Source organism: Piliocolobus tephrosceles, chromosome 2, assembly GCF_002776525.5.
Source record: "Piliocolobus tephrosceles isolate RC106 chromosome 2, ASM277652v3, whole genome shotgun sequence".
Lineage (NCBI taxonomy): Eukaryota > Metazoa > Chordata > Mammalia > Primates > Cercopithecidae > Piliocolobus > Piliocolobus tephrosceles.
In genome coordinates, this window is record NC_045435.1 from 99578619 (window position 1) to 99606106 (window position 27488).

General features: G+C 41.9%; 2 protein-coding genes across 10 annotated transcripts in view; one reads left to right on the forward strand and one right to left on the reverse strand.

The window, feature by feature from the left end:
* Positions 1 to 12486, forward strand: part of LRRFIP2 (LRR binding FLII interacting protein 2) — a 131111-nt gene extending 118625 nt beyond the window's left edge. For 4 of the 7 annotated variants that reach the window (XM_023187550.2, XM_023187543.2, XM_023187548.2 and 1 more), the window contains 5 exons: positions 1648 to 1697; positions 6588 to 6708; positions 10326 to 10405; positions 10984 to 11088; positions 11533 to 12486. In XM_023187550.2, the coding sequence (XP_023043318.1) occupies positions 1648 to 1697; positions 6588 to 6708; positions 10326 to 10405; positions 10984 to 11088; positions 11533 to 11643 (467 nt within the window). In that variant the 3' untranslated portion in view covers positions 11644 to 12486. The remainder of the gene's footprint in view (positions 1 to 1647; positions 1698 to 6587; positions 6709 to 10325; positions 10406 to 10983; positions 11089 to 11532) is intronic. The other 3 variants (XM_023187545.2, XM_023187546.1, XM_023187547.2) reach the window with 2 other exon arrangements.
* Positions 12487 to 14625: 2139 nt separating this feature from the next.
* Positions 14626 to 27488, reverse strand: part of MLH1 (mutL homolog 1) — a 54897-nt gene continuing 42034 nt past the window's right edge. For all 3 annotated transcript variants that reach the window (XM_023187480.1, XM_023187479.1, XM_023187478.1), the window contains exons 14-19: positions 24474 to 24582; positions 22457 to 22520; positions 17779 to 17943; positions 16865 to 16957; positions 16459 to 16572; positions 14626 to 14992 (exon numbers count right to left, since the gene is read on the reverse strand). In XM_023187480.1, the coding sequence (XP_023043248.1) occupies positions 14825 to 14992; positions 16459 to 16572; positions 16865 to 16957; positions 17779 to 17943; positions 22457 to 22520; positions 24474 to 24582 (713 nt within the window). In that variant the 3' untranslated portion in view covers positions 14626 to 14824. The remainder of the gene's footprint in view (positions 14993 to 16458; positions 16573 to 16864; positions 16958 to 17778; positions 17944 to 22456; positions 22521 to 24473; positions 24583 to 27488) is intronic.

Here is a 27488-nt window from a genome sequence, read left to right on the forward strand (position 1 = left end):
GACGGGGTTTCACCGTGTTAGCCAGGATGGTCTCGATCTCCTGACCTCATGATTCACCCGTCTCGGCCTCCCAAAGTGCTGGGATTACAGCTTGAGCCACCGCGCCCGGCCCCCAGACTCTTAAAGTCTAAACCTCTTAAATTTAACCCTTTGAGAATCTGACACCTCTCTCCAGGAAACAAAGTTGCTGACACCTCTCTCCAAGAAACGAAAGTCGCCCATCTATTGACCCCACTAAGAAATCTACTCTAGAGGAAGAAAAATGGTACAGATAGATACTGTATCATTAGCTCACTTTTATTTTTTAAAAAACAATCTTTTTTCATTTTTCATCTTGTTTTCATATATGTGTAAGCTTCTTAGAGGAGTGAGAGATATAAGTGTAAAGCAAACTGAAAAACATTTTAAAAGTTAGTAAGCACATTCTCTAATGTGGAGCATTCCAGAAATGTGATTGTAAGGCCCTTTGAATAAAGGGCCTTACAATCACATTTGAATAAAGCAAGATGCTGGGTGAGCAAGAGAGATCTGGAGAATGGAACGAGAGTCTGGCTATAGGCAGCCCAGGGTGTTTCCCTGCTGTTGTTTCCCTCGTCCGCAGGTCCCAGCAGGCAGACCTGCTTGAAAGGTGCAGAAGAAACCAAAATCTGTATTTGGCTGTGACCCTCATCGTTTACAGAGGGTAGTGGTCAGTCAGGTGTCAGCTGCTTTTTTAAGTGAACAACAGTGTCTCCTCAGCTGAAGGGGCCTATTTTAATGCAGGCTTGGGAAGAGTCAAATCTCCAGAGGCCAGGAATGAACCCTGATGCTGCTACCAAGCCACAGATCCACCCATGGATGCCCACATCTTTTTTTTTTTTTTTTTGAGACAGAGTCTCACTTGGTCGCCTAGGCAGGATTGCAGTGGCGTGATCTCAGCTCACTGCAATGTGCAACCTCTTATCTCTCAGGTTCAGATGGCTTCCTGAGTAGCTGGGATTACAGGCACCTGCCACCACGCCCAGTTAATTTTTGTATTTTTTATTGGAGACATGGTTTCACGATTTTGGCTAGGCTGGCCTCAAACTCCTGATCTCAAGTGATCCACCCAACTAGGCCTCCCAAAGTGCTGGGATTACAGGTGTGAACCACCACACCTGGCCCAGCTGCCAACATCTTGGAGTGGGTCCCCTTCCCTCCCTACTAGCTTTTGGGGACTTCGCTTCTTCCAGCATTGTGCTCCTCTCTTTTCTCTCCTCCAGCTTCCTTTGCCCAGTCCTGCTCTTACCCCATCTTCTTTCACATACTTGGATCTCTCCCGCTAAGGGCTCAGCCTTTGGGAGCACACTTGACATTTGAGTTGTCTACTAGTGAAAGCTTGAAACAAGGAAATGACCTCCTTTGTACTTCAGTTTGTCTTTAAGTGGCAAATCACTGCTGTGGGGAACAAATGTTGCATTTGGTGCCCTGATAAGTATCAGTTGTGTGGAAATATGTTTTAGAGAGTTAAGAACTTTTCTGTAATGCTATTAACACCTTTATTTCTTCAGATATTCAGAGCTGTAAGTAATGTAATTTATCAGATAATATTAGCTGTTTATGAGTTTGAAAATTTTTTGTTTATATACTACATCATATTTAGTTTACGATCTTTTTCATTTGTTTTAGATGTAAGGCTACGAAAACTTGCTGGAGAGAAGGAAGAACTACTGTCACAGGTAAAGGCATTCTTAATGGAGTGTAAAATAATTTTAACGAAGTTACATGGTAAAATACTAGCTAATTGAAATGTTCATTAAAAAGAAATATGCTTATTTCAAACATCAGTACTCAAGGGAGATTTGAAGGATAGATAATTCATATTTTACCTCTTTGTTATTTTCTGTTCTTAAAACATTTTTTTAAGGACACATAGGTTAAGGAGTCATATGGTTTTCTACAAAGCTTGTTATGAACACAGCAATCCCCTGGCCTGGCTCCTCTGTCCTCACCCCTGACCATTTCTGTTAAATGCTTTTAGCTGATTCTTGTGTACTGTCCTTGTATCTCTGTGTAACATACTTGTGTTGTGTCTTGATTGTTCTGCTTCAGGTATTCTATATTGACATCCTTTTATGGAAGATGAAGGTTTAGCTGTTTTTCATCCTTTGTCCCTGCCACACACATACATATTTTCCAATCCCAAATCCTCCTAATAAAGGAACAGTATAATTCCAGTCTGCTTGTGTCATTAGGACCCTCTAAACACTACTCACAGTGGAGCCAGGTTGCATTCTAGGATCATCTCCCTTGGAACTATTAGTTTCCTCTAAGTTAATGTTATGGTTTTTCTTTGTATTTGCTTGGTTTTCTATCGTCAATTTAGCCACAGAATCTCCAACAGTAGATTAAACCCACTCAGTTTCAGATGCATCTGGCATTCTTTCAGTTCCAGTTTGTTGAATCTTGGTGCATCTGACTTGTCCCTTTCTAAACTAATGGCTTGCTCTCTTGGTACATAGATGTGGTCACCCTTCATTGGCATCTGGGGATTTTCTTTGCATATGATTTAGGTTGGGTTCCCTTTTTCCGGTATCTCATGTCTTTCTCCTTATTTATTTTCTTATTTTGGTACATCTTTCAGTAGCTTCCTGAGAAGAGGGTTTGTGGATTGTTAATTTTTCATGACCTTGCAGGCCTGAAGATGTCTTCATTCTACCCTCTTACTTGATTAAAATAGTTTGGCTAGGCAGAGAATCCTGAGTTGCCATTGTTCTCCTTAAGATTTTTTTTTTTTTTTTTTATTATACTTTAAGTACTACGGTACATGTGCATAACGTGCAGGTTTGTTACATATGTATACATGTGCCATGTTGGTGTGCTGCACCCATCAACTCGTCAGCACCCTCCTTAAGATTTTTTAAAAAGACATTTCTTCATTGTGCTGTGACTTCAAGTATGGCTGTTGAGTTTTCATGAACATTTTGAGTTCTGATTTTTTCTGATTTGTGATCTATTTTTCTCCTCTTTGTAGAAGGTTGTATCCTATTCTCTTTCTCTCTAGTGTTCTGGTGTAATTTGAAGATAGCGATGTGATTTGAAGTTTTCATGTGTGATGCTGGGCCCCTGTCAATTCTAGGAGCTCCCATACTTTAGTTCTGGGAAGATTTCTTGAATGATTTTGTTACTGATTTTTTCCCCTCCCATATTCTGTGTTCTCTATTTTGGAACTCCTATTCAGTCATTCAACAAATGTTTGAGTGAGATTCTACTATTTAACATGCACTATTCTAGGCACTGGGATATTTCAGTGAATACGTTAGTTTAGAAAAATATTCCTGCCTGAGGGACATTCTAGTAGGAAGACATCAGACAATAAACAGTATTATATGATATGTTAGAAGGTTTGTGTGAATGCATTTATTATATGTGTTTCTCTGGCTACTTACAGCTGCATAGGGGCAGGCATGGAGTGGGTAGAGAGCTAGATTTTACCAGGACAGTATTAATGGGGCAGGAGAGGTGAGGGAGTATGTAAGAAAATGATTATAATGATGGACCTTGAAATTAAACTGGATGAAGAGGATTTGGGAGATATTCAGGAACACATCAAGGTACAGTAGAAAGATGATGTAATCTGTAGATTAGTGGTACCAGTGTGGTTGAAGGGTTGTTGGAATTCGGGTCTAGAGAGAAAGACCTAGAAAGATGAGGAATGGTGGTTAGAGAGAGGATACATGGAACTAAATTGTGTAGGGATTACAATTGTCTAATGATAAGATCTAGTATATGATTGTTGGAGTGAGTAGCTGAGGGCAAGAAGGGATAGATGGCAAGATCCTTGGAAGGGAGGTGGGTTAGTCCATTTTTTGCTTTGCTATAAAGGAATACCTGAAGCTGGGTAATTTATAAAGAAAAGAGGTTTGACTGGGCATGGCAGCTCATGCCTGTAATCCCAGCACTTCTGGAGGCTGAGGCAGGTGGTTGAGGTCAGGAGTCGAGACCAGCCTGGCCAACATGGTGAAACCCCAACTCTACTAAAAATATACAAAAATTAGCCGGGCATGGTGGTAGGTGCCTGTAGTCCCAGCCACTTGGGAGGCTGAGGCAGAAGGGAGGCGGAGGCTGCAGTGAGGCAAGATTGCACCACTACATTCCAGCCTTGGGTGGCAGAGTGAGACTTTGTCTCAAAACAAAAAAAAAAGTAAAAGAAAAGAGGTTTAATTGGCTGTAGTTCTGCAAGCTGTACAGGAAGCATGGTGTCAGCATCTGCTCAGCTTCTGAGCTCATTTTCCTGAGGCCTTAGGCCAGGCTAGTCTTGAACTCCTGACCTAGGTGATCCACCCACCTCGGCCTCCCAAAGTGCTGGGATTACAGGCATGATCCACCGTGCCCAGTCGGCCTCAGGAAACTTCTAATCACGGCAGAAGGTGAAGGGGGAGCAGGCACATCATATGTCAAGAGAGGAAGCCAGAGTGAGTGAGTGGGGAGGTGATGTACACTCTTAAACAACCAGATCTTGTGTGAACTACCAGAGCGAGAACTCACTCATCACCAAGGGAACGGTGCAAAGCCATTCATGAGGGATCTGCCCCATGACCCAGATACCTCCTACCAGGCCCCACCTTCAGCACTGGGGAATACATTTCACCATATGAGGAGGTGTACCAGAAATTGAGAGATCATTTGTCAGGGAGATCCTCTACTTAGATATACATTGAAATTGCCAGAAATTAAGACAGGAATCGTCTAGAGGGAGTGCAAGTTGGGAGCTATTTAATAAATGGTGATGAAGGAATGGGATTTTGGCAATGATAAGTAGTTAGTGTATATAATTTGAAGAGATGAGATTAAGACCTGGGACTTTTAGGGAAGATGTAGGGAAAATACCAGCAAGGAAAGCAAGAGGACACCTATTCCATCTCTAGGTTCAGTAGTAGGAGACTGTGGAAGTACCAAAAAAAAGGGCCGGGCATGGTGGCTCATGTCTGTAATCCCAGCACTTGGGGAGGCCGAGGTGGGCGGATGACTTGAGGTCAGGAGTTCAAGACCAGCCTGGCCAACATGATGAAACCCCACCTACTAAAAATAACAAAAATTAGTCAGGTGTGGTGGCATGCACCTGGAATCCCAGCTACTTGGGAGGCTGAGGCAGGAGAATCGCTTGAACCCAGGAGGCGGAGGTTGCAGTGAGCTGAGATCACACCACTGCACTCCAGTCTCGGCCACAGAGCAAGACCCTGTCTCAAACAAACAAAACAAAACAAAACAAAAAAAACAGTGTTTGAGAGAGCTGCAGAAGCAGCAGGATTCTTAAGGGAGAGGGTTCTCATCTGCTCAGAGAAAAGACTGAAGACAGAGGGCATTTGCTGATGATGGACTGTTAATTCTAGAGGGCACAGTGGGAAAGTTTCAGGCATTGGGAAAGGTTAGGAGATGAAGGTTAGTGGTCCTACAGACCCTGTGAGGAAGAGTGCAGAGGAAGAATATGACCCTTTGCGAGATGCACATAAATAGGAATGATGGAGACAATGAAATCAGTCCTGGTTCTCTCAAGGCAGCTAATGACGGTGACCCTGTGTGTTGAAAGGGCAGAGGTGTCTGGGAAGTATAGTTAGTCCCAATATAGAGCTTACCCTTTTCCCATTGGGGAGTGGCAAACTTAATCTTAGTGTAGAGGCTTCCCTTTGACCCCTGTTGATGGAGTTAAGGACAGCGGGGGAGTCATCTCTATATATCTTATTCTTATTCTTATTATTATTATTGACAGAGCCTCACTCTGTCACCAGGCTGGAGTGCAGTTATGTGATCTCTGCTCACTGCAACCTCCACCTCCCAGGTTCAAGTGATTCTCTTGCCTCAGCCTCCCGAGTAGGTGGGACTAAAGGCATGAACCACCACGCCCAGCTAATTTTTGTATTTTTAGTAGAGACAGGGTTTCACCATGTTGGCCAGGATGGTCTCGAACTCTTGACCTCATGATCCGCCCGCCTTGGCTTCCCGAAGTCCTGGGATGACAGGCGTGAGCCACCACTCCTGGCCCCAATTATTTTTATATACAGAAAGTTTTCTAAGAAGATTTAACGTATGTCTAAAAGTAAACAACAAAAAACTGCTCATGGAATCTTCCATTTTAAGAAATAATCCCTTGAATATACCCTATCAATTAACTGTTTATATTTTTATTTTTTTAGAGATGAGGTCTCACTATGTTTCCCAGGTTGGTCTCGAACTCCTGGGCTCATGTGATCCTCATGCCTCAGCCTCCCAAGTAGCCAGATATATAGGTACATGCCACTGTGCCTGGCTGGAATTTTCCATTTTAAACAAAAGTAACAAAAAATACCCCAAAGATGTACTGTTCCATAAAGCAGACACAAATTTAAAATCTGGCTATTTTTTATTGGGACACCTGGTCCTGGGGCTTGCTCTTTTTGATGTTTGTTCATAGCTTATCTTTAGCACCTAGGACAATGGGTGTCTCCTATTAGGCACTCAAGAAAATAGGTTTTGAATGAATGTGGCTGATATGATAAGGGTCTGCTTTGTTCTATGATGTGACCACAGAATAAGCATCGGCTTCATTTGAGAGATTGGATCTTGCTGATGAACCTTTATTTTCATTTCAGATTAGAAAACTGAAGCTTCAGTTAGAGGAGGAACGACAGAAGTGCTCCAGGAATGATGGCACAGTGGGCGACCTGGCAGGACTGCAGAATGGCTCAGACTTGCAGTTCATCGAAATGCAGAGTAGGTACCAGGGGACAGGTCAGTCCCAGTCGTATATAGACTGTGTCCCAGGGGTGGGTTTGTCAGCAGGTTGCTGGTGTCTTGTAGTACTTTTCTTTCTTTTCTTTTTTTTTTGAGACGGGAGTCTTGCTCTGTCACCCAGGTTGGAGTGCAGTGGCACAATCTCAGTTCACTGCAGCCTCTGCCTCCTGGGTTCTAGTAATTCTCCTGCCTCAGCCTCTGGAGTAGCTGGGATTACAGGCACCTGCCACCTGGTGCCTGGCTAATTTTTTATGTTTTTAGCGGAGACAGAGTTTCGCCATATTTACCAGGCTGGTCTCGAACTCCTGGCCTCAGGTGATCCACCTGCCTCAGCTTCCCAGAGTGCTGGGATTACAGGCGTAAGCCACCGTGCCCGGCCGTAATATGGTTTTCTTAAGAAGAGCTATGCTACAAAGATTGGTTAGTCCTTGGCTAGTCCAGAAAAACAGTCCTAGTCAGTAAGATAGCTGAATAGAGGCTTCACTAGCCTGTGTGCTTCAGGGGATAATGTTCCTTTCTGGGTAAAGTGATTTCTAGGAACTTTTTGCACATAGTGAAAAGCCTTTTGACAACCTGGCACTGTCCTTTTCTATACCCATGTGTCATCTTTAAGCTCCCGTACAGCAAGCACCCTTCCCCATTAAAGTTTTTCCTCTGGAATTTATCTTGGATAATTGGAGGAATCTATTTGGAACTACTTCACACTGAATTGCATAGTGTCAGAATTTTCCTAGAAGTATTTTTGTTAATCCAAGTTTATCTTTATTAGATGAAATTTAAAATAAGTCCACAAAATAAAGTCTATTCATTTTACCCAGATTATTCCGGTTTTTCTCACTTTCTACTTTTGACCTCATAATAAAATGATCACTGTAGTCACACTAATTCCCATAGTAGGAAGATTTCAGCAGGAATTTGTAGTTACCCTTTGTTAGTGATTATGTGTAATTCTGAGACAGAGGAGATTTGTATTTTTCCAATAAGAATAGTGACTTTTCTGATAACTAGTATTAAAATTTTGTTTATTCCATGGACTTTTCATGTAAACCTTCTGAGATGGGCTGCCAAGAAAAGACTTCCCGGGGCCAGGCGTGGTCTCCCACGCCCATAATCCCAGCATTTGGAGAAGCTGAGGTGGTGGATTGCTTGAGCTCAGAAGTTCGAGACCAGCCTGGGCAAGTGGTGAAAACCTGTCTCTTCAAAAAAAAAAAGAGAAAATACTTTTTGGATTAAGGCTTATTAATACTAACTTTTGATATTGGTATTATCTTTTCTATTGGACATCAGTTAGGACACTTGTGACATTTCCTGGTGAATATTTTATTCAAGAATGTCATTTTGGTGTTGGGGGTAGATGAGAACAAGGACATGGGAAGAGGCAGGCTGACTAGTCAGGAAGCTACTACAGTGGTGAGCCTGAACCAGTTCAGTAGCTGTCAGCAGTCTTAAAGAGAGGGTAGGGGATAGATCTGAGAGATTGTCCCGAAGCAGCAAATTTAAAAGGAAACAGATTTAGGGGGAATGGGCTTGCATTTATGTGTGAATACTTCCTAGAGTAGGTAGGTGTTGTATAGCTGGTATTTGCAGAAGGTAAAGTACCCAGGGAGGAGGTGTAGAACAAAGTGAGCTTTGCAGAACTGTGGGAAAGCTGGCAAAGACAAAAGCAAGCAGCTCCCCTGGACCAGAAGACCAGGAGTATAGCAACTCTCGGTTCTGGACAATGCCTTGCCTATTATGTGAGTGTTTTGGAATGGGATTTCAAAACACACATGAAATTACTGAGATAAGAGACTTAAACTTTTGAAAACAGGAAGGGAAAGGTGGTTTGGAGAGTGAGAAGGAAGCAGTACATTTGGATAATAGATTGCTGAGGATAACAATTTAAAAATAAGATCCTGAAGCTTGTTTTAGAGCTCAGAAATAGGAATACTTCTCTTTCACTACCAGATACGGCTTTTGGGGAGATGGCAACCCTGTTCCTTTTAAGGTGACAGTAATTGTCCAATTAGAGAAACCTCTCGCCACTTTAGGAGGCTGAGGTGGGCGGATCACAAGGTCAGGAGATCGAGACCATCCTGGCTAACACGGTGAAACCCTGTCTCTACTAAAAATACAAAAAATTAGCCAGGCGTGGTGGCAGGCACCTGTAGTCCCAGCTACTCAGGAGGCCGAAGCAGGAGAATGGTGTGAACCCGGGAGACAGAGCTTGCAGTGAGCCAACATCGCGCCACTACACTCCAGCCTGGGCAACAGAGCGAGACTCCGTCTCAAAAAAAGAAAAAGAAAAAGAAAAACCTCTCACATTGAAGACTGTATAAGTAATTGTAACCTTGGTCATGTGGAAATGTAGCAAAGTTCTTAAGTTAGATAATCTGAATATTTCCTGTGGTATGTTAGATTTGGTTTATCTTTTGCAAATCTTAATACTCTAATCATGCTAAAGACTGATTTTTGCTAAACTTGGATTCTTGCAGGGATTTTTAAAAGTCCCCTGCCATCATTTCTAAACTTTTCATTTTAAGTGAGTTACTTCCTAGGTCAGATGTTCATCTAATAACTTATAGCTCTACCCATAACACATCATCACGTTACTGAACAGCATTTATTCCAACATATATGTATTTAGGCATACACTATGTGCAGAGCACTTGGCTAGGTACAGAGGTAGATTTAGGAAGGCCAAGACAGGGCCCCTCTCCTTACTTACATATACGATGTTTAAAAAGCATGACAGATGTCATAAAAATGCCAATAAAATACAGCAAGGGAAGAAGTTATAATTAACTAAGGAGAGTCATGAAAGAGGTGAAATTGAGCTTGTCCTTGAAGGTTAAGACTTAAGTCAGAGGTGGGAGAAAAGGACCCTTACAGTATTGGATAGCAGAAGCAAAACCTGGGAGATGGGAAGGTATGGGGCCGGGTTCAGGGAATGAGAGGGCCCAGTACTGTGGGCATGGAGGCTCCACAAGGTTACACAAAAGGATAGTAGGGGCTGCTGCTGAATTGGCAGGGCTCCTTTCTCAAGCCCTGCTCACACATATCATAGGGTAAAGAATGAATTTTCTTCTAACTCTTGCTGCAAGGGATACTGTAGTAACATACATGCTAGAGCATCTTGTAGTATATAGTCCAGAAGCTGGGCTGCTGAAGATGCTATGGTTGTTGTGTGTGCATTTGTATTTTGCAATTTTTTTTGGGGGGGCGGGGGGGTGGAGTCTCACTGTGTCGCCAGGCTGGAGTGCAGTGGTACGATCTCGGCTCACTGCAACCTCCGCCTCCCAGGTTCACATGATTCTCCTGCCTCAGCCTCCTGAGTAGCTGAGACTACAGGCCTGTGCCACCACGCCCAGCTAATTTTTGTATTTTTAGTAGAGACAGGGTTTCACCATGTTGGCCACGATGGTCTCGATCTCTTGACCTCGTGATCCGCCCACCTTGGCCTCCCAAAATGCTGGGATTACAGGTGTGAGCCACCGCGCCCAGCCTGTATTTTGTAATCTTAAGACTGCATGGTCCTCTCGACTGCCTGATGGCTCATACCCTCATACCGTCATCTCTGACAGGTGAAGATAATTTATTGTCTTCTTCTGTTCTAGGAGATGCCAATAGACAAATTAGCGAATACAAATTTAAGCTTTCAAAAGCAGAACAGGATATAACCACCTTGGAGCAAAGTGTAAGTACTTCTATATGGTACCAAGTGATTTAAATGTCCTTCCTGCATCTAAGTGGCTAACAACCCCATGAGTGCCTGGGTTGCCTTTGCAGTTGGATCAACAATAGTTCTGTATTAAAATAGAAAAGCCAGCAGAGAGCACTTATTGGGGCATTTTAGCCTTCTGTTTTCTCTAAAAACATAGGAAACTATAGCTGTCATTGTTCTTTGTAGATATTTCAATAGAATTCAAGATCATCATTTGTAACAAAATCCCTTACACATTCCAAAAAGTCTAAGAACTTTTCCATTTAGTGAGTCTCCTCCTATATTGCTTTGGCACTTAAACAATATGGTCATAATAAAACTTAGCATGGGAAATTGGCCCTAAAATGACTCTACAGCTGTAAACCTCTCTGGGGACATTTCTTGGTTTATAAATAGCAATTGAGTTCTGAGAGGACTTATGACTCACCCTTAGGGGACTTGTTAGTGTTAGATTACTTCACATTTATAATGACATTGTATTTCCATCTTGGCTACCAAAAGTGGTGACTTCTAGTGCCTAGTACTAGAGGCCTATGTTCTCATACTTACAGATTAGCCGGCTTGAGGGACAGGTTCTGAGATATAAAACTGCTGCTGAGAATGCTGAGAAAGTTGAAGATGAACTGAAAGCAGAAAAAAGGAAGCTACAACGAGAGGTACTTCTTTTAATATGCTTCTTGGAGAATACATTCCTAAAAAGAAAAAATCTTTTGGAAATAAATTCTTAGCTGTGTAAGAAATGTGATACTTAAGGAAACAGCAGTGGAGTCACTTAACTAATTTGTGTTGGTTTTTGACCTACATAGTGACTGCCATTTACTTTTATGTTTTGGTCAATTAGATAATAAGTAAAAAGATAGTTTTTTTCTGCTTCAGATCAGGTCTATTTCTCCAACTTCTATATATCCTTTCTGTGATTAAAACAAATAAACAATCCTCAGTATCATCATTTAACACCTCTGACAGAAAAAATGAGGCTGTGGGTCCTGCGCAAGGCCATCACAATTAGCAGTGCTTTCATTTCCCAGGAGGTTGAAAATAGAGTAGCACTGGATGCTGTTTCTGACCACATGTAGTGACTGCGCTCTCCCTGTCTCCAGTTACGAACAGCACTGGACAAGATTGAGGAGATGGAGATGACCAACAGCCACCTGGCCAAGCGGCTGGAGAAGATGAAGGCCAACAGGACAGCACTTTTGGCCCAGCAGTAGGAAAACCACCCTTCAACCTGGGTGATGCTCCTTGGGGCCCTCCCTAGAGGGACTGACTTTTGTCCATTGACACAGACCCCTTTTAGTACTGAGTTTTGTCATTAAAACAGCCACCTTTGTATTTTATAATTTATGAGAGAATGAAGCCAGTTTGAATCTTCATGAATGAACACTTTGGATTTTGTTGTAGTTTGATTCTAGGCTAGAACCAGTCCATGCTGTTTTTATTTTTTATCTCCATAATTGTAGAATCATGTTTACTCAACATTTTTCCCCAGCTGCCTCAGTAACTGGGCACTCGGAGGCCTTGGCACAGGTTCTGGAGGACAGACAGCAGTTCTATGAGTGCTTACTGAGATCCTTGTTGGAGACCTCAGAAAACACAAGTGCCTTCTCCACGGTGCAGTTCAGACTTCAGTGATCTCCAGTGGTCAAAAGACATTTACCCTTAACATCAGACAACATTTGTATTTTAGTGAAGAAACAAGTTCTTGGGTGGGGAATCTATGTTTCACTCAAATTTATATGTTTGGAGGAAAAAAGCCTTTTTTTGGTAAAATATTTAAATTTATATAAGAAAATGTTAGAAAAACATATGGGGGAGTGTATATAAAACTCGCTTTATTGCATGGGGCAGGGGAAGTCCAGGCCTAATACTCTTAAAGTAAGAGTTGGGTCCTTTTTTCTTCAATACAACTGTGCTGTACCTTGTAAAGTATTTTATCTGCTGCTTATTTGTGGAATGAAACCTCAAACAAACCCAAAGGGGGAGGGTAGGGCACGGTGGGCAGATAGGAAATCTGCCTGCAGATTCTATTAAATACACCCTTTTGCCAACCACAATTGGCTACTGACATGTTCATTTTGTTACAGGAGACTTTAAAACAAATCATGGCAACCACATCCCTCTTCTTTTGTCTCCTTCTCGAGGAACAACAACCTGGAATGTAGAACTTTTAAAGAATTTAGTTTCATCTTCAGAGGTACCCTGTCCAAGAGGTTTTTTTAAATCATGAAGTGCAATTACTTTGCAGAATTTATGATTCTCTTTTGCTCTTAGTACCCAGGTGGTTTTATTGAAATGATTATTGTATCTTTAAAGTGCTTACATAGAAAATATATTGGGGAAAATCTAGTGACTAAAGGCACATAAGATAATAAAAGTGGACTTTAAAAAGATAATTCAAAAGTGAATAAAATCTCTAATATTTGTTCCTTTTTTAACTAGCCATTTAAAAAATATGGATACCAATCTCCTGAATTGAGATGATTTTCTATACATTTTCTTTGTTTTTTGTTTTTGAGACAGAGTCTCATTCAGTCACCCAGGCTGGAGTGCAATGGCACGATCTCGGCTCACTGCAACCACTGCCTCCTAGGTTCAAGTGATTCTCCTGCCTCAGCCTCCTGAGTAGCTGGGACTACAAGTGTGCACCACCAGGCCCGACTAATTTTTGTATTTTTAGTAGAGACGGGGTTTCGCCATGTGGGCCAGGCTGGTCTTGGACTTCTGACTTCAAGTGATCCGCCCGCCTCGACCTCCCAAAGTGCTGGTATTACAGGCGTGGGCCACTGTGCCTGGCCTCTTTTTTTTTGGGGGGGAGACAGTCTCGTGCTGTTACCCATGCTAGAGTGTAGTGGCATGATCTTGGCTCACTGCAACCTCTGCCTTCCAGGTTCAAGCTTGATTCTCCTGCCTCAGTCTCCCAAGTAGGTGGGATTACAAGTGCCCGCCACCACACCCTGCTAATTTTTGTATTTTTATTAGAGATAGGGTTTCACCATGTTGCCCAGGCTGGTCTTGAACTCCTGACCATAAGTGATCTGCCTGTCTCAGCCTCCCAAAGTATTGGGATTATAGGCATGAGCCATTGTGCCTCAGCCTATACATTTTCAGTAGCAAGTTGTGTGGTTGGGGGTGGGTGGAAAGGTGTTCTAAAGTGCAGGTTTATTCTAGAACTCCATCCCAGCTAGAACCAACATACTGTGTGGCCCAGCTCTTGAAGCTCAGAAAACCCCCTATTCCTCTCCACTAAAGGTCACTCAGCCTGTGCCCCACCTGGGCTCATGGAACCTCACTTCTGAGATGTCCTGGTCTACTTTGTGGAGTTGTTATTGTTCAAAACTGACCTTGCCTATTTTGTGGCACAATAAATATGTCTGTAACATTCTGTCGTCCTAGTCTTTCCAAGTGAAATTGCTCCATTTCTTCATAAGATGAGAGTAGTCTGTTCTTTATCACTGAACTTTGTTCACTGAGTCTTGGAATCTGGATTTTACCTTAAAACCATAGACATTCTTCCTTCCCATGCTGAATGCTCCATTTCTCTAAATGTAGGCTAATATTAAGGAAGCTTATTTTGTCACTCACAGTTTAAGTTTATATTTTTACATCATCCTTCAAAAAAGATTACCTAGAAACTTCTTTATCTTAAGCTATTAGTACTCATAGTCATTAACAAAGTGGGCTAACTTAAAAATTCATCCTTTTGCCGGCTGTGGTGGCTCATGCCTGTAATCTCAGCACTTTGGGAGGCCGAGGCAGGAGGATCACCTGAGGTCAGGAGTTCAAGACCAGCTTGGCCAGCATAGTGAAATTAGCTGGGCGTGGTGGCAGGCGCCTGTAACCCCAGCTACTTGGGAAGCTGAGGCAGGAGAATTGCTTGAACCTGGGAAGCGGAGGTTGCAGTGAGCCAAGATGATGCCACCACACTCCAGCCTGGGCAACAGAGCAAGACTCACTCTCAAAAAAAAAAAAAAGAAAAAACCTCAAAAACCAAAAACTCATTATAGATGAAGTAAGGACTATTTTCTTTCTTCAAGGTTTTTTCCTTAATAATTAGCTTTGGTTACTGAAGACACTAGATGATCAAATCCAGCCTTCTCCACGGTCAGCGCCGTCAGAGCCTGCGACATGTTCGAGAGCTCTTTTTGGCATCTGAACTGACACAATATATAAATAATAAAATTAAATAAGAAATGATGTTAGGATACATCTAACTATTTATTTATAATTAATCCACCGTGTATAAAGGAATGCTACCAGCTAGAAGGCAAGTGTAAGTCTTAAGTGCTACTAACACTCAGGTTGGTACACTTTGTATACCACACTTTGATACAACGCTTTGTATCGGAATACAGAGAAAGAACAACACATCCCACAGTGCATAAATGACCATATTTAACACCTCTCAAAGACTTTGTATAGATCAGGCAGGTTAGCAAGTTGCAGGATATTTCCATCTTCTGTGAAATGTTTAGGAGGCAGAATGTGTGAGCGCAAGGCTTTATAAACAATGTGTTCCACAGTCCACTTCCAGGAGTTTGGAATGGAGCCAGGCACTTCACTCTGGAAAACACATTAGCTGTCATAAGCCTCCCTGTTTGCATCCCAACATATACTGGTGTCCTGGCTGATGGGATGTGCACTGAGCCTGGAAAGACTTGGTGTTATCTAGGGCTTTTGAAGTGGATCTTGTGCACCAGCCTCTCAGGGATCCCACATGCCTGAACACAAGAGGATTTTTTGTTGTTGTTTGTTTAGAGACAAGGTCTTGCTCTGTCACCCAGGCTGGAGGGCAGTGGCGTGATCATAGCTCAATACAGCCTCAAACTCCAGGGCTTAAGCCATCTTCCCACCTCAGCCTCCTAAAATGCTGGGATTACAGGTGTGAGCCACTGTGTCCAGCCAACATGAGGTTTTTAAGGGGGGAAAAGAAGCCACTGCTCTGTGGGACTGTCTCCTGTGGAACCTTTGTTTTCACTCAGGGAGACAATGGTTTTATTGTAGCAGGAGCTAACATCATATCTGATCCTGACTGATATTTGGATGGCAACCGTAGGAAGTACCTAACTTACCATTAAAATTGGGTCTGAAAGTAGTTCTAATCCCCAGGGGAGGAATGAAAATATTAATGAGGATTATTTTGCCTCATTATTCCCCTCCTTCTTGTAAGCCTTAGCTGTCTCATTTGTAAGAAAATATTCTTTCTCAACTGTCCTTCCTTTGCCTGAGGTAAAACTTCCAATCAAATGAGATAGTTTCCACAGAGTTTGGTAAGTGTTGCCTCCTCCACTGGAGTAGGAAACTCCCTAGAGGCTTTGGCCAACAGGACTAAATCTCTGCCCTCCCACCTACAGACTTGGAATCCTTGAGCATGCCTGAGCGGCCTTCAGCCTCCTCATCTGAAACTGGCTCGCACTGCTCAGGAGATGACTGTGAGCAATCAGGGGTCATACTCTGATTAAAGTGGGCTACCCTTTGATGCTTAGAATATTTCAACTCTCCCCTCCAACTTCCCCCAAAATATATGTTGATTTGAAAAGCATTATCATCTGACTGGGAAAAGTGACAATGAAACATTAGGAATCCAGGCACCCTTTTTGTGTCAAGTTGACCTGTAAGAGGAGTTACAGAGCCTTGTTTTCCTGGCAGGGCAGTGGTCGGATAAAGAGTAAGGCAAAAAGCTAAGAGACACGGGGGCGACTGATCCAGAATCTGAAGACTGGCTACACACTTCAGAGCTAACAGTGGGAGTATATGGACTCTCCAGCCTTAGACAATCTAACTCAGCCTCCTGTTTCTCACTGTGATGGCTTGTGCTTTCACATTTGACAATTTCTGAGGTCACTCTGGAGGTATGTTCTACATCAGCAGATGGAAGTAAAACTCATGAATAAAAGCTGACTATTGTGTTTGAACCTTGTTGGGTACAAAGAAATCCCAAAATTTTAGAGATGGGCAAGTTTCATTTCCTAAAGATTGTATGAGGGCCTGTCCTAGTCCTTGGGTGCCAATATGCATCACCACTGTACCTGCTGGCCTGAGAGGGTCGACTCCTCAGATATGTACTGCTTCCGGATGGAGTAGAACATAGCGCATTCTTTACTGAGGCTTTCAAAACATTCCTTTTCTTCGTCCCAGTTCACCTGGTCCAAAGAATTCAATACCTCAAAGTAGGTACAAATTTAAACATTTTCATTCTAAATGGAGATCACAGACTACTTAAAGCTAAAAAACTAAATATGACATTTTAGGCGTTAAAACTCTAAATGGGACTGCTGAATATTGCTGGGGATGAATATTAGTGAGGATGAGAGCAGGCCTTCAGCTGTCCCACCCTTATCATCTTTATCATTCCATATCAAAGGGGGTCATGTGCCCTTTCCCTCCAGCACACATGCACGTACCGAAATGCTTAGTATCTGCTTGATCACTGACCTCAGTGGCTAGTCGAAGAATGAAGATAGGCAGTCCCTCCAAAGGGGGCACATAGTTGTCAATCAGAAGGGGTAGTCCAGTCAGGTTCCCTTCCTGCTTGCAGGAAAAAGACAGGACAAGGGAACAAGAAATAATGCTGTCATAGTTTAAACAAATCCATTTCTCCAGTGCTTTCCCAGGCCTTGTCCTCCTCTCTGCCACTCTGGGCGACCATGTTACTTGATTGGGCTGGGCACTGGGGGCAGACCTACACACTTAAAAAGAGTTTTTCATCCTGATACACAGCACAGCAGAACAACCTTTTCTTTGGATCTGTTCATGATCCAAAGAATACATCAAGATGGAGAGCCCCAAAGATCAAGGAGTAAGAAGAAATGGGAGCAAATGGCATAATCTCATTTACAATGGCCTGCAGGGATTCGACTCTCCATGTCTGGGTCCTTCACCCTGGGAACAGGAGTAGGCATGAATGGATAATAGTACAGTTATGTAACCTAGAAATGCAAATAGGGAATGGAGAGGATGTCACATATGTCACTTGCTGCTTCTGAGGGGAGGCCTAGCCCTGACCTTGGAATGTTTTTTTTTTTTTGAGACGCAGTCTTGCTCTGTCACCTAGGCTGGAGTGCAGTGGTGCAATCCTGGCTCACTGCAACTTCTGCCTCCTGGGTTTAAGTGATTCTCCTGCCTCAGCCTCCCAAGCAGCTTGGATGCCACCACGCCCGGCTAATTTTTGTATTTTTTTAGTAGAGACAGGGTTTCACCATGTTGGCCAGCTGGTCTCGAACTCCTAACCCCAAGTCATCTGCCCACCTCAGCCTCCCAAAATGCTGGGATTACAGGCATGAGCCACTGCACCTGGTTGGAAATTTTATTTGAAGAATACAACAGAAGTATAAGAATGGCTGTCATACCTCATCAATTTCCAAAGAGAAATAGTCTGCAAGCATCTCGGCCTTCTTCTTCAGAAACTCAACAATGTATTCAGCAAGTCCTTCTTTGGGACCATCTTCCTCTGTCCAGCCACTCTCTGGACTATCTAAGGCAAGCATGGCGAGGTCAAAGAGTGGTGCTGGCTCCTAGGAAGAAACAAGAACTTGAAGGAGCAAGCTTTAACGGGGTATCCAAATTAAGCCTGAATTCCCACAAATCCACTATCAGAACAGCAGGTGAGAAACCACAAATTTAACACTCATCCCCCATGTACCCCAAAGGAAGTGCCTGAACAATCCACAACAAAAACCCTTTCCTCCTCTTCGTCAATGGCCATTTCAACAGAGAAGATATGACAGACGAAAAGCCTGTTGAACGGATGGGAAGGGTGAAGTCCTGGGGAGGTACTTTCCTTCTGTGTAGCCTTAAGGACTCAACTTTCATATTTCTAGAAAACCACGAGGCAGATCATTTCTTCCTACTGCCTCATAACTAAAGTAGGGGGTGAGGATGGAGAGTAAGTTAAATTGAATGACATTTCAGGTCAATCATCTAATGCAGAAACAAAGGGAAAACTATGCTTAAAAATAAGATGCCTAAGTTATCTTCCATTTCTCCCCTTCTGATGATGTTACTCATACTTTTACATATGTTATAAACCCACAGGACGTTATTTTTTCATAATAGAAGAGTCCATTATCAAAAGGATATAACAATCCTAAATGTTTATGTACCCTACCCAGTAACAGAGCTTTAAAATATACAGGCCGGGCGTGGTGGCTCATGCCTGTAATCCTAGCACTTTGGGAGGCCGAGGCAGGCGGACGACGAGGTCAGATTGAGACCATCCTGGCTAACATGGTGAAACCCCGTCTCTACTAAAAATACAAACAATTAGCCGGGCGTAGTGGCAGGCACCTGTAGTCCCAGCTATTCAGGAGGCTGAGGCAGGAAAATGGCGTGAACCCGGGAGGCGGAGCTTGCAGTGAGCCGAGATCGTGCCACTGCACTCCAGCCTGGGTGACAGAGTGAGACTCCATCTCAAAAAAAAAAAATATATATATATATGTATATATGTATATGTATGTAAATGAAGGCAAAAACTAAGAGAACTGCAAAGAGAACAGACAAATCATAATTATAGTTGGAAGTTTCAATACCCCTTTCTCAATAATAGAACACGCAGAAAATCAGGAAAGACACAGGAGATTTGGGCATCACTATCAACTTGATAAACTTAGAACATTCGACTCAACGAGATCAGAATACCAATTCTTTTCAAATACATATGGAACATTTACCAACATAGACCATATTCTGGGCCATAAAAAAAGTTTCAGTAAGTGTAAAAAAAAGGCAAGTATGTTCTTTGACCAAGATGGAAATAAATTAGAAATCAGTAACATATTTTTTTTAAAATCCTCAAGAAATTGGAAACTAAATAACACGGTTCTAAATAACCTGTGGGTCGAAGAAATCGAAAGGGAAATTAGAAGGTATTTTGAACTGAATGAAAATGAAAACAAACTATCAAAATTTGTGGGATGCTGTTAAACCAGTGCTTAAGAGAAATTTGTAGCACTTAACACCTGTATTAGAAAAGAAGAAAGTTTTCAAATCCACGACCTCAGCTTCTACCCTAAGAAATGTGAAACAGGCTGGCCGCAGTGGCTCACACCTATAATCCCAGCACTTTGGGAGGCTGAGGCAGGTGGATCACCTGAGGTCAGGAGTTCAAGACCAGCCTGGCCAACATGGAGGAAACATCTCTACTAAAAATACAAAAATTAGCTGGGTATGGTATACTTACCAACTCATTCTATGAGGCCAGCATTACCCTGTTACCAAAACCAAAGACTAAAAGAAAACTATAAACTAGTAACATTCATGAACACAGATAAAATAATTACAATAAAAATTTTAGCAAATCAAATCCCATAATATGTAAAAAGGATTGTATATTATAACCAAGCAGGGTTCATCCCAGGAATGCAAAGACTGGTTTAACATATGAAAATTAATCAATGTAATTCACTATGTTAACAAACTATAAAAGAAAAATCATATGATTATCTCAGTAGATGCAAAAAAAAAAGCATTTGAAAAAAATTCAACATCCAATCCTAAATAAAGTTTCTAGCAAATAAGGAACAGAGGGAAGTTTCTCAACCTCATAATGGGCATCTACAGAAAACCTATCTATGGCTAACAGCATACTTAATGGTAAAAGACTTTCCCCCTAAGATCAGGAACAAGAGAAGGATTTCCAGTCTTACCACTTCGTTTTTCCTTTTTTTTTTTTTTTTTTTTTGAGGCAGGGTCTCACTGTGTTGCCCAGGCTGGAGTGTAGTGGTGCATTCTCAGCTCACTGCAACCTCTGCCTCTTGTGTTCAAGCGATTCTCATGCCTCAGCCACCCAAGTAGCTGGGATTACAGACGTGGACTGCCATGCCCAACTGTATTTTGTATTTTTAGTAGCGACAGAGTTTCACCATGTTGGCCAGGCTGATCTCAAACTCCTGGCCTCAAGTAACCTGCCCACCACAGCCTCCCAAAGTGCTGGGATTAGAGGCATGAGACACCATGCCCAGCCCATTATTACCACTTCTATTCAACATTGTATTGGAAACTAGTCAGTGCAGACAAGAGAAAGAAAAGGCAGCTGGGTGCAGTAGTTCATGCCTGTAATCCCAGCATCTTGGGAGGCCGAGACGGGCAGATTACCTGATGTCAGGACTTCAAGACCAGCCGGGCCACATGGTGAAACCCCATCTCTACTAAAAATACAAAAAAAATTAGCTGGGCGTGGTGGTGGGCGCCTGTAATCCCAGCTACTCAGGAGGCTGAGGCAGGAGAATCACCTGAACCCGGGAGGTGGAGGTTGCAGTAAGCCAAGATCCAGCCACTACACTCCAGCCAGGGCGACAAGAGCAAAACTTCATCTTAAAAAAAAAGAAAAGAAAAGAAATAAAAGGCATTCAGATTGCATAGGAAGAAGTAAAAGTTTCTTTATTCTCAGAAGAATAAAGATATATACATGATCATATATAGAAAATCTGATAGAATCTACAAAAAATCTATTAGAACTAATAAGTGAGTTTAACAAGGTTGCAAGATACAGCATCAATGTACAAAACTATATGTATTTCTATATACTAGCAAACAATAGGAAATTGAAGTTTTTTGGCTGGGTGAAGTAACTCATACCTACAATCCTAGCACTCTGGGAGGCTGAGGCAAAAGAATCACTTGAGGCCATGAGATTGAGATTAGCCTTGGTAACACAAGATTCCCATTTCTATGAAAAACAATTTTTTTTTAAATTAGCCAGGTGTGGTGGTACGCACTTGTATTCCTAGCTACTTGAGCCTAGGAGTTCAAAGCTTCAGTGACCTATGATCACGCCACTCACTCCAGCAAGAGTGAGACCCTTGTCTCTTAAAAAAACAAAAACAAAAAAAAATTTGAGGCCAGGCACAGTGGCTCACACCTGTAATCCCAGCACTTTGGGAAGCCAAGGTGGGCAGATCACCTGAGGTCAGGAGTTCAAGACCAGCCTGGCCAACATGGTGAAACCCCATCTCTACTAAAAATAATTTAAAAAATTAGCCAGGCATGGTGGCAGATGTCTGTAATCCCAGCTATTTGGGAGGCTGAGGCAGTCTGAGAATCGTTTGACCCCAGAGGGTGGAGGTTGCAGTGAGCCAAGATTTTGCCACTGCACTCCAACCTGGGCGACAGAGTAAGACTCTGTCTCGAAAAAGAAAAGAAAAAATTTTTGAAAAACACCATTTAGCATTTAAAAATGTGAAATACTAAGGGATTTATCTAACAAAAGTTTTTCACCCTAAATTGATCTAGATTCAACATAATCCCTATCAAAATCTCAGCAGGCTTTTTTGTAGAGTATATCACATGAAAAAAGAAGATATGAAACCATATAAACAGGTAGTATGATTTTTAACTCAGAACTAAAATTCGGCATTGAAAAAGTTTTTGACAGTTTTCACAAAAAGCATAGAAAAAAAAAAGTCTTGGAAGAAATGGACTAAAATTGTTGGTAGGGGTTGCGTTTGGGCCATGGCTTTAGATAATGTTTATTTTTATCCCTTTCCAAGTATTAAGTGTCAGTAGATATTTATTTTTTTGAGGGAATCTCATTCTGTTGCCCAGGCTGGAGTGCAGTGGCGCGATCTCAGCTCACTGAAACCTCTGCCTCCTGGGTTCAAACTATTCTTCTGCCTCAGCCTCCTGAGTAGCTGGGATTACAGGTGCCCACCACCATGCCCTGCTAATATTTGTAATTTAGTAGAGACAGTATTTCAGGCTGGTCTTGAACTCCCGACCTCAAATGATCTGCCCGCCTCGGCCTCCCAAAGTGCTGGGATTACAGGCATCAGCCACTGCACCCAGCTGAGTATCAGTAGATATTTATTAACTTCTATACTAATAAACATTTGTTTAAGTTGGCTACCAAATGACTATTTTGCTAAAAAGTATAAAACTTCTTATAGACACCTCCATATGCAATACAATACAGCAACTATCCTAAGAATTTTTAGAAAAATTTAATATACTACAAATAAGATATTAGTGGAGAGCTACTATTTTCAGAAATGATCAGTTGAAATTTCAGAAGTAAAAAGGATCTAAACTTACCGATAACCTCAGAACACCAAAATTGGCAAAATCATAAATGAGTATCTGGTAGAACAGTTCTTCACTGAAAATAAAAATGAAGTGAGTTTAAGGAAAAGCTGAATTCATGCTTGAGACACAAGCAGTTGGGACAAAATGGGAGAAGTAATCCCTGAAACATGGATGAGACAGAAATAGTTCTGCCTGGCTGTGGAATCTGCTTAACAGTCTAACAAAATCTCTTACCCCTCCAAAGAGCTGGGATTCCCAACATCTTCAACCAGGGCTTTGAGTGGCCAGCCTCTAACAGATAGGTTAGAGCACTAAAACCAAGTCTGGCTTGCTACCACTCATGTTCTGTCCCTACCTGTCTGGTGCTATACAAGGTTTCTAACACTCTGCCGTAAAATTTAAAGAGTTTTTTGTCTGCTTACCTTTCCCCCACTTACAAAGAATCCTATAAATCACTTTTTTTTTTTTTTACAACTTATTAAAAATTATATGAAATGTACAGGGAGGGCAGGGAGTCTTCCTAAATAATCAAAAGTAGACCTAAGGCAGGATTATACTACGCTGACATGTAGTTTAGGATGATACACTGGCTGGCAATAGTCCAAAGGCAGCTATGAAGTACACACTATATTGAATTACTTCCAAAAACACAATGGGAATAAATCCACATTTATATGGTACTTTATAGTTCTTAAAACACATTGAACCCCACAGACTTGCTTAAAGACTTCTTCTCATCAAAGCAGACAAAGCACCTGCTATGTCTGCATTTTGGTGGGGAAACTGAGGCACCTATTGAGTAGCTGAGTTATTCTATGTCAGTTAGTAATAAAGGAAGGACTTGAATCCAGATATTGAACTCAGAACCCAGTTCTCTCCCTATGTTTTTCTGCCCCCTTACTGGAAAACCAATTCACATTTTGCAAATCTGGGACTGGCCTGAATTTGTATCTGTGAGATGAAAGAACATGAATGCAACTGTGATTTGGGGCCTTGGAGGTCATTCCCTTAGACATGCTAGAAAAGAAAAAGCAAGGGGAGTAGAATTCCTAACAAATTGAAAAGTGACAGCGCACTATACAAGCCCAAGCATTCTCAAAGCAGACAATGGAACTTGAACAGAGTTGTACCAAACGGGTTTCCGAGCCTAGGAGGAATGAGTTCTGAATACATACAAGGAGGTACATGTGCTAACAGGAAGCTTCTGGACTGGGGCAGTTTCAAGGGATGGCAAATAGGTTTCTATCTCATGTACCAACTCCATGCAATTGTATAGTGGCTGCCCCACTGACAGGGCCAATAAGTACTCTGAGGCCACAGCAGGGCTTAGAGGGAGAGTCTCACAGTAGGTAGGTGATGTCTAGTATATACAAGGTGGCAGCATCCTCCCATATGCATTACCTATTTGAGAACAGATTTAATACAGATTCTAGACTCAACAGGAGCTCATCCACCAAGGTCCCTGGAAACAATCAATAGAAACGTTGCCAGCCATGCAACAGTCAAATGAAACTGATGGGGTCACCTTTCCTGTGCTGATCAAGCCCACTGGCTCGCTTGGTGGCTGGGGTAGGCCTTTGCTCCATTCTCAAAGCTGGGAGGAAAGAAGGCATCAGGTCTTCTTTCTCTTGCATCACCTACAATACTCTGTTGCATACAGGGAATTCTCTAGCAGCACCAAACCCTCACCACCTGGTTCACAACATTTACAGGGCGCTGAGCAACTACCAAGGACTAGGCTTCTTGGGCTATTTCTTACCCTCACAAACAAACAAACAAAACCCCTGCACATTAACTAGGAATACCACAACTTACACATGAGAAATCTGAGACATAGTTTAGGAAAGTAACTTGTCTACAGTCAAATAAATGGGAAATGGTCGAACTTGGATTTGAAACCACATCTGTCTGACTCCAAAGCCTGTGCCCTCCCAACTACCTCATGCTGCTCTCCTTAGCTTTTGTGCCTGTGCTCCCTGGACCATTGTTCTAGTGGCTCTCCTTGTTCACACACTCACTGATTTACCTAAGCTTGGTGGTATTGAGAAGGTATAACTTGGTCTGATGCTGTGCCAAGGCCCACTGAGGATTCACACAGCCCACGAAGGAGTGGTTATGCAACATCTCCCGGAGAACTGCAAAACAAAAAATAAAACCAAAAAACAGGTAAGTAATGGAATCCTACCAACCCCACTTCATTGCCCAAAGCACCAAGCACCAGAGCTAGAGACACCAAGTAAGCAAAGAAGCCTGAATTGAGCCTCCTGGTGAAAACAAACACAAATGAGGAACAAAATAGAACTAATCTTTTAACATACAACAAGGAATTACTAAAAGATTAAAGACACCCAAGGATCAAAATCTAAGACAAAGTAGAACTCAGGTAACAAGATCTCTGAAGTCAACTTTATCTAAAGACATTTGAGAAACCTCAGGAATCACAAACATTAGTTTTCACAGGCTCTGAAGGTGGCAAAAGGAGGACAAAAGCATGGAATAGTTTGAAATGGAGAGTCTACTGGGAGGCCAATTCCCCAACACATGAAGCTGAGACTCCAAAGGCTGCACCCCCAGTGAAAAGGAAAACCATACTACAACGCCCATGCCCACTTCCCTGCCCCTCCAAGGGCAGTAAGCAAAATTGCCACCTCTAGCATTGGTGTTGGAAGAAAAAATGACACCCCGTGAATCTGTAATCATAAACTGGTCCTCACATGCTTTTCCAGTCAGGATTCATGCTAAGCAAGTGCCTGAAAACCTTAAGCGGAGATTTTAATTTAAACTGATATCAGGGCTGACTGTTCCTCCGGTTTCCTCGTAGAATCAAATGCAAATTCTCTCTGCAGAATTTCATTGTCAACCCAGGCTTCAAGTAATTCCCCACAGATAAAGTATGAGGAATTAACAGTTAAAAAATTACAAAAAAAGCCCCATGAATTAGAATCCAGAAGAATCCACAAAATGAGATCTGTAAAGGTTTCAGGAATTGGAAAGATCAGCAAATAACATAAAATAAGTATGTTCAGCATGCTCAAGAAGTATTAAAACCATGAGTAAGCAGCAGGACACTATCCACTATCTCCTGGGATCAAGATTTCCAAATGAGCACATAAAGTTTTTAAAAATGAAAAATACAATAATTGAAAAGAAAAATCAAGATAAACTTAAAAACAGATTTGACAAAGTTAAGGTAATTAACTGGATGGTAGATCAAAAAAGTATCCAGAATGTAACACAGAAAGATAAAGAAATTGAAAATATGTAAAGATAACTTATGTACATGGGAGATAATAAATACATAACTCATGTTCCAGAAGGAGTCGGAGAGAGGGCAGGAAGAGGACAGTATCTGAAGACTTCGAAGACAAAATACCTGAGAATATCCCAGAAGTGATGAAAACTGTCAAGTCTCAGCTAGCAAGGCCAACAAAATCCACACGTAACACACAAGGTTACTACGTGGTATTTTTAAAAGGGTATCTTAAAGGTACTCAGAAAGAAGAGAGATTACCCACTAAGTAAATAAAATATAAGACTGGTAGCTGAATTTTCAACAGGTAACAAATTTTAAGACTGATAGCTGAATTTTCAAGAGCAAGAGTAGAAATCAGAAAATGAAACACTATTACCTTCAATGCACTAAGAAAAAATAATTGCCAATCTGGAGTTTTAAACCCAACACAAATACTTTTCAAAATAAGAGTGAATTAGACAAAGCAAAAAAGTTTGCCACGGCTATTGTTTGAATGTCTGTGTGCCCACAAAATCCACAGGTTAAATCCTAACCCCCAAGGTGACACTATTAGGAATTGGGGCCTCTGGGAGGTGATTAGGTCTTCCCTCATTGCTGGGATTAGCCCTTATGAAAGAAACTCCGGAGAGCTAGCCATCCCCTTCCACCATGTAAGGATACAGCTAGACGGCGCCATGTATGAGGAAGCGGGCCCTCACTAGACACTAAATCTGCTGGTGCCTTGATCTTGGACTTCCCAGTTTTTAGAACTCTGAAAAATAAACTTCTATTGTCTTAGGCGTGAAAGGACTAAGCCACCAAAGGCCCCACTAAAGGTTCAGGCAGACGATAAAACATCTACAGGAAAGAATTATGATCAAATAATATGTGGCAAATCCAAACAAACTGACAATAACAAGTATCGAACAAGTAGATACAGGCATACCTCTGAGATATTGCAGGTTCAGTTCCAGACTACAGCAATAAACTCAATATCACAATATAGCAAGTCATGTGAAATTTTTTGTTTTTCAGTGCATATAAACTTATGTTTACACCACACTGTAATCTATTAAGTGTGCAACAGCATTAGGTCTAAAATCAATGTACGTAGCTTAATTTAAAAACACTTTTTTGCTGGCCGGGCACAGTGGCTCATGCCAATAATACCAGCACTTTGGAAGCCCAAGGCAGGCGGATCACCAGAGATCAGGAGTTCGAGACGAGCCTAGCCAACATAGTAAACACACTGTCTCTACTAAAAATACCAAAATTAGCCAGGTGTGGTGGCACATGCCTATAATCCCAGCTACCTGGGAGGCTGAGGAATAAGAATCACTTGAACCTGGGAGGTGGAGGTTGCAGTGAGCTGAGACTGTGCCACTGCACTCCAGCCTGGGCGACAGAGTCAATCTCTGTCTCCAATAAATTAAATAAATAAAATTTAAAAGGTTTTTGCTAAAAAATGCTAACAGTCATCTGAGCTGTTGGCGAATTGTTATCTTTTTGCTGGTGCAGGATCTAGCCCTGATGATGGCTGTTGACTGATCAGGGTGGTGATTGCTAAAGGCTGAGGAAGCTGTTGCAATTTCTTGAAATAAGACAACAGTGAAGTTTGCTGCATCAATTGATTTTTCCTTTCATGAAAGATTTCTCTGTAGTTTGTCATGTTGTTTCATAGCATTTTACTCACAGTAGAAATTCTTCCAAAACTAGTGTCAATCCTCTCAAACCGTGCTGCTGCTGCTTCACCAATTAAGTTTATATAATATTCTAAATCCTTTGTTGCCATTTCAACATTAACAGCAT